This window comes from Nycticebus coucang, chromosome X, assembly GCF_027406575.1.
Source record: "Nycticebus coucang isolate mNycCou1 chromosome X, mNycCou1.pri, whole genome shotgun sequence".
Taxonomy (NCBI): Eukaryota; Metazoa; Chordata; class Mammalia; order Primates; family Lorisidae; genus Nycticebus; species Nycticebus coucang.
Genome location: NC_069804.1, coordinates 116,590,400 through 116,597,632, shown reverse-complemented (window position 1 = coordinate 116,597,632; position 7,233 = coordinate 116,590,400). Strand labels below are relative to the sequence as shown.

The 7,233-nt window shown below is 37.5% G+C and overlaps 1 protein-coding gene across 1 annotated transcript; it reads right to left on the bottom strand.

The window, feature by feature from the left end:
* Positions 1-2,056: 2,056 nt before the first annotated feature.
* LOC128577797 (E3 ubiquitin-protein ligase SIAH1-like) lies at positions 2,057-7,017 on the bottom strand. The gene is made up of 2 exons (XM_053580136.1): positions 6,984-7,017; positions 2,057-2,895 (listed from the first exon to the last, which is right to left on the bottom strand). The coding sequence occupies exons 1-2, from the start codon at positions 7,012-7,014 to the stop codon at positions 2,057-2,059; spliced, it is 870 nt and encodes a 289-aa protein (XP_053436111.1). The 5' UTR covers positions 7,015-7,017.
* Between the last annotated feature and the right edge of the window lie 216 nt (positions 7,018-7,233).

Here is a 7,233-nt window from a genome sequence, read left to right as displayed (position 1 = left end):
TTTTTATATATTTCCCATATCCTTGAAATAGTTTGGAATATATATATATATATTTGGAATATATATATATATATATTTTTTTTTGTGACAGAGTCCCACCATGTTGCCCTCAGTAGAGTGCTGTGGCATCAAAGCTCACAACAACCTCAAACTCTTGAGCTTAAGTGATTCTCTTGTCTCAGTTGCCCAAGTAGCTGAGACTACAGGTGTCTACCACAAGGCCTGGCTATTTTTTGTTGCAGTTGTCATTGTTGTTTATAATCACTGTGCTACAGGCACCAAGCCAATATTGGTATTATTTTACATCTAACAGTTTTCTAGAATTTCTTCTGGACAGATTTGAGGCTTGGGCATATATATATATCCCAGATATCTTTTCAATGATAATTATAAAAGACCAAAAATATACTGTTTTTGCAACTGCTTTTTTCTAAACAACTGATTTGCTTTTGATTACAAATACAGTGCTTGACAATGCTTTCTTTTGCAAAGCCAATAAATATAAGAACAATTTTTAAACATGTGATTTGTCCAAGGTATTTGAAAAAAAAGAGGAAAAATGCCTGATGTTTTTTCAATGTTTCAAAAATCAATTTATCTCCTAACCTGTTAAAGTTTAAGTTTGAAGGTATGACTCAATTGCAGAATAGAAAGTGTCAGAAAATACACACTGTCTTGCAGCTTCTTTAAGTAGTTTTTGATAATTTTTCTGATGTTCCCTTTCCCTTCTGGAACTTCACCAAATAGCTAAATTTAAAGTATTTCTAATGAACTAATAAATGGAGGAGGAAAAATATGTATCAAACACAATGTAAACTTTACCATAAACAATTATGCATATCAAAAGGTGCTAACTTTTAAAATGGTACCAAAAAAAAAGGTGAGGAAAAACCTGAATTACAGAACAGAAAGTCAAATTTATTTAATCAAAAACTAGAATAAAAATTAGCAAATACACACAGGAAAAAAACACACAACAGAATTATGTAATGACTCACAAAGAGAAAAAGCAGTGGTCAGCTTTTGTCCAAGACCACTCATCCAAGATGGTTGTCGCGTCAAGAGAAAAAAAAAAGATATTTACACCAGATTATTCATGGAAGAAGCCCAAGTGCCCATCCACCCATGAATGGATTAATAAATTGTGGTATACCATGTGTATACCATGGAATACTATGGCCTTAAAACACATGGAGACTTACCTCTTTTATGTTTACATGGAGGGATCTGGAACATATTCTCCTGAGTAAAGTATCTCAAGAATGGAAGAAAAAGTATCCAATGTACTCAGGACGTCTATGAAACCAAATTATATTCACTCACACTTTCTTATGAAAGATCACAACTGTAGCCCAGGATGAAGGAGAAAAATGGAATGGGAAGGGAGGGGAGGGGAAGGTTTGATAGAGGGAGGGTACATGGTGGTGCCACACCTATGGCCACACCTATGGAGCAAAGGTACAAGTCAAATCTATCATGTATAGAACATAAATGTCTTAACACAATAATCAAGTAAATGAGGCGAACACTATATTAATTAGTTTGACGTAAGCACTCCAAATTGTATAAAAAAAACAACATATTGTAGCCCACATATGCATAAAGGTATTCATGATCTGTGTATATGACTTAATAAAAAAAGAGAGAGAGAAAAAAACAAACAAACACATACTTACACGCTAACACATAACATGCACACAAGCACACATATATGCAAAAAACAAATCCAGTATTTTTCAGCAATACAATTAACCTACAACAAGCATAAAACTCAGTATTATTTCACAATGCTTCCTTTTTTAATACAAAACATGCCCACCTTGGGTGTTTATGTATATATTTTCAGTGGTTTACTCTTGACTTATTTTTAAAGATATTAGTGTTACTACATGAAACTTCTTCCTATATTTAAGTCTATCTTTTTTTTTTTACTTTCATGTATCTACTTTCCACCAACCAAAAGAGTTTCAGGTTGGCAGGCAGAGGGGTACCTTATGTTCTGAGAAATTAAATGCGATAGTTGTAAACACTGGCCAGAAAATGTCTTATTGGCATTTCAACACTTGACAATAGTTACATTAATGCCTAAATTGCCATTTTCTGCAAAAAGTTGTGCAATGCTGGTGTCAAAGACTAGACAGTCACTCTTCATCATGGCTGTCGCAATTCTCTCCTGAATAGACAGAGGAGTTGCTTCCCAAGTCAATCGCCGTCTATGACCAGTTAGCTCAAGTCGGTAAGCAAAATTTTCAGCTTGCTTGGCTGTTCCTATCAGCTGTAGAATTGCGAAGAACTGCTCTTGACCATTATAGTTTTCCTGTTTCTCTAAGACCACCATGAAGTGAAAGCCAAAACAGGACTGCATCATCACCCAGTCAACAGCACCAGGAACATTAATGTCTGTAGCAAGGAAAAGTATATTCTCTCCCTGTGGTGCTGTAAGGGGTTTATGCTGATGCATCAGATGGGGCATGACAGCGTCCAAAGAGCCTTGCCATTTACAGGAAACACCAGGGCACGGGCAGAAATAAGGCTTAAACTCACAGAGCTCTTCGTGGTCTGCTTTTTCCTTGGGTGGCAGAGTTATTTCACACCCAGAAGAGGCATATTTACAAGGGAAAAGTACTGAATTGGCCACTTTCTCCATAGCCAAGTTGCGAATGGTTCCCAATGGGCCCCAGCAAGTTGGACAAGAAGTCAGCTTTTGGCGACAGTTGCTACAAAAAAGATGGCCACGCTGACACTGAAAGATAGGTGGTAACACATAGTCAAAGCAGACCACACACTCAAAAAGACTCGCCAAGTCACTGTTGGATGCCGGTGTGTCAGGGAGGGCAGGCACGCGCTGTGAGGGTCCCGCAGGTAGTGCCCCGGCAGTCCGACGGCTCATTTCTGTGGGTGGAGAGCGCGCCTCTAACCCGGTCCTGGCTCAAACACGCCCGATCCCCAACCCCCACAGTCACCTCTTGCTGTCGCCAGGACCGACCCAACACCCTGGGCCGCTGCCGCTGTTCCAGAGCACGTCCGGCAATGGCCGCCGGGCTTCCACCTGACCGCCTTCAGCGCGGACCTTTCGCGCGCCCTAGAGTCCGCCGCGCGCTCGCGTTAAATACCTCACACCCCGGCCGGCAGCTGCCCTAAGGCGGCGCCTTTCTGAAGAGGGGCGGCCCCAGGCGCTGACAGCCCGGCTGTTTTTTTGTTTTTTTTTTTTTTTAATACGTATAAGAATTATTTATCCGAATTCGGTATGTGTTGTATGTGATTGTCTCGTTAGACTTTTTGCCTCTCTTAGGGCCAATTCGGGTAAATTGTGTTTCACTAGAAAATTATCCATTGCATCTGTGTTCAAATGTATTTGAATAGAATTCTGCTAACTTTGCACTTTGGAGACTTGCAACTTTTTTTGTGTTGAAGAGTTTCTCACGCTTATCATTTTAAATTTCGTGCATTTGTCTTTCTCCCTTTTGATTAATTTATCCAGTGACTTTTCATGTTTTTGATATCCACCCAAATAAACTTGCCATTACTTTTATATATGAATTTCACTGTAATTTTTTTTTCTAATTTCAGGTTAATATAAGAAGGGTATGAAATCCAAGTTATAGTTGAGCCCTTCACCTAGGAGGTGTGTCATACACTCTTACATTCAGCCATGAAGAAAAATGGAGACTTTACATCCTTTGTATTTACTGGGAAGCATCTGAAGAACATTCTCGTAAGTAAAATTTCACTGTAGTTTTATTTTCTAACCCATTTATTCCTACTTTCACCTCTAACTAGGTTTCTTTTTTTCTTTCTTTCTTTTTTTTTTTTTTTTGCTTGCATACTTTTGGATTACCTCGTGTCTTTCTAATTTAAAGTTCAATTCATTTATTTTTATTTTTAGCAGTGTAAGTATTTGATGCCTAAATTATTTTCTGATCACTGCTGCGGTGGTCTGTTCTGATATGTTCTGTTTTCATTATCAGTGTTCTTATGTATTTCCACAATTTTAATCTGTTCTTGCCTTTGGGCACAAAATTTAACAGCCTCAGTAGTAATATGATTTTTCATGATTCTTCTGTCACTGTTGCTCTACAAAATTATATTTTTGCTGCATTACTGGGTACATAAGTATTAATAACTAACATGTTCATAGTGAATTTTAGCAATTAGTATTATCAGGATGCTTTTTCTTTTTTAATCTATTTTACCTTATTAAATAAAATTCTCAATTCTGCCCTCTTAAATATCAAAATTATAAACCTTGAATAGTTTTTCTTGGGAATACTCTGTTATATCTTTGATTTTTTTTAAAAAGTATTTTTTTTTTGTTTGGGATTCATTGAGAATACAAAGAATTAGGTCACACTGATTGCATTCCTTCGATTAAGTCCCTCTTTACTTGTGTCCCACTCCTAAAAAGTATGCCATACACTGTGGCCCCCATGCCCCTCCTTCCTCCTCTCTGTCAGCTCCCTCATCTTACTACCTTATTCCTTATATTAGTTCATCTACTGCCTTCATGTTAGAATGAAGTACATTGGATTCCTCCTTCTCCATTTTTGTGATGCTTTACTAAGAAGAATGTGTTCCATCTTCTTCCAGGTTAATACAAAAGATGTAAAGTCTCCATCTTTTTTAATGCCTGAATTGTATTCTCTGGTATATGTATACCACAGCTTGTTAATCTATTCCTGGAATGGTGGGCATTTAGGTTGTTTCCACATTTTGAAGATTGTAGATTGAGCTGCAATAAACAGTCTAGTGCAAATGTCCTTATGGTAAAAGGATTTTTTTTCTTCTGAGTAGATGCCTGGTAGTGGGATTACAGGATCAAATGGAGGGTACAATTTGAGTTCTTTGAAAATTCTCCATAGTGCTTTCCAAAAATGTTGTATTAGTTTGCAGTTCCACCAGCAATATAAAGTGTTTCCTTCTCTCCACATCCACACCAGCACCTGCAGCTTTGAGACATTGTGATGTGGGCCATTCAAATTGGGTTTGGGTGATACCTCAGTATTTTTTTGATTTGCATTTCTCTGATGATTAGGGGTGATAAGCATTTTTTCCTATGTTTGTTTGCCATTCGACTCTCTTCTTTAGAGAAGGTTCTACTCATGTCTCTTGCTCACTGATACGTGAGATTCTTGGGTCTTTTTCTGTTTATTAATTTGAGTTCTCTGTAGATGCTAGATATTAAGCTTTCATTAGATTCATAAAATGTAAGTAACTTTTCCCATTCTGTGGTTTCCTTAGCTGTACAGGTGCTTTTCAATTTAATTAAGTCATATTTGTTTATTTTTGTTGTTCTTGTTCTTGTAGTTGGCATGAAAGTCTTTTTTTTTTTTTTTTTTTTTTTTTTGTAGAGACAGAGTCTCACTTTACCACCTTCGGTAGAGTGCCGTGACGTAACATGGCTCACAGCAACCTCCAAGCTTTTTTGGGCTTACGTGATTCTCTTGCCTCAGCCTCCCGAGCAGCTGGTACTACAGGTGCCCGCCACAATGCCCGGCTATTTTTTGGTTGCAGTTTGGCCGAGGCTGGGTTTGAACCCGCTACCCTTGGTATATGGGGCCGGCGCCCTACTCACTGAGCCACAGGCGCCACCCAGAAAATCTTTTTTTTTTTAATGTCATTTGTACATAGATCATAAATACATTTATGCCATTATGGGATTCAATGTGTTGATTATTTGTACAAATTGGAGTGCTTACATCCTATTAATCAACATAGCCTTCACCTCATTTACCCAATTACAGCATTAAGACATTTGGGTTCTACACCTGATAGATCCAACTTGTACTTGCAATATGCTCCATAGGTGTGGTCCCCCTACTTACCCTACCTCTATTAACCCACCCCATTCCCTTCCCCTTCCCTCCTTCATCCTAGGCTATAGCTGTGTTTCATTTTTCATATGCAAGTGTGTGTGAGTGATTATAAATTGGTTTCACAGTAGTACTGAGTACATTGGATACTTTTTTTTTCCATTCCTGAGATACTTTACTAAGAAGAATATTTTCCAGCTCCATCCATGTAAACATAAAAAAGGTAAAGTCTCCATTTTTTTAATGCTGCGTAGTATTCATGGTATACATATACCACAATTTATTAATCCATTCATGGGCTGATGGACACTTGGGCTTCTTCCATGACTTGGCAATTATGAATTGAATTGTAATGAACAATCTGGTACAAATATCTTTATTGTCAAATGAATTTTGCTCCTTTGGATATACACCTAGAGAGGAATTGCAGGATCAAACGGCAGGTCTACATTTAGATCCCTGAGTGTTCTCCAAACATTCTTCCAAAAGGAATGTACTAGCTTGCATTCCCACCAACAGCGCAGAAGTGTTCCCTTTTCTCCACATCCACGCCAACATCTGTAGTTTTTTTGATTTTGTGATGTGGGCTACTCTTACTGGAGTTAGATGGTATCTCAGAGTAGTTTTGGACTGCATTTCTCTGATGATTAAAGATTTGTCATAAAATATTTCCCCAGGGCAATATCTTCAAGTGTTTTCCTCACAGTTTATTCAAGGATTTTTATTGTGTTATGCCTTGCATATTAATCTTTCATCCATTTAGAGTCGATTTTTGTAAGTGTTGAAGGGTGTGGGTCCAGTTTTAGTCTTTTACATGTGTTTATTCAGTTCTCCCAGCACTATTTGTCGAACAGGGATTCTTTCCCCTAATGTATGTTCTTGTTTGGCTTATCAAAGATCAGGTGGCTGTAAGATGTTAGTTTCATCTCATGGTTTTCTATTCAGTTCCAAATGTCAATACTTCTATTTTTGTGCCAATGCCATGCTATGTTGGTCACTATTGCCTTGTAGTATAGCCAAAATTCTGGTAGAGTGATACCCCTGGCTGTGTTTGTATTACTAACAATTGCCTTGGCTATACGTTTTTTTTTTTCTGGTTCCATTCAAAATGCTGAATTATTTTTACCAAATCTTGAAAGTAGGATGATGGTATTTTAATGGGAATTGCATCTAATATGTAGATTGTTTTGGGAAGTATAAACATTTTGACAATGTTGATTCTTCCCAGCCTTTAGCATGATATGTTCTTCAATTTGATAATATCTTCTAGTATTCATTTTCTTATAGTTTAGTAATTTTGTTTGTGTTGGTCTTTTACTTATTTTGTTAAGTATATTCCTAGGTATTTCATTTTGGGGGTGTGTGGCTACTGTGAAGGGAATTGTGTCCCTGATTAGCCTCTTATTTTCTCTGTTATTGGCAT

Excerpts from the sequence above, each read along its gene's own strand:
- LOC128577797 (XM_053580136.1), bottom strand. The coding sequence starts at position 7,014 with ATGTTTATACTTCCCAAAACAATCTACATAT. Across the intron at positions 2,896-6,983 it reads TCCCAAAACAATCTACATAT|CAGAAATGAGCCGTCGGACT; the intron begins TAGATGCAATTC and ends GCTCTCCACCCA.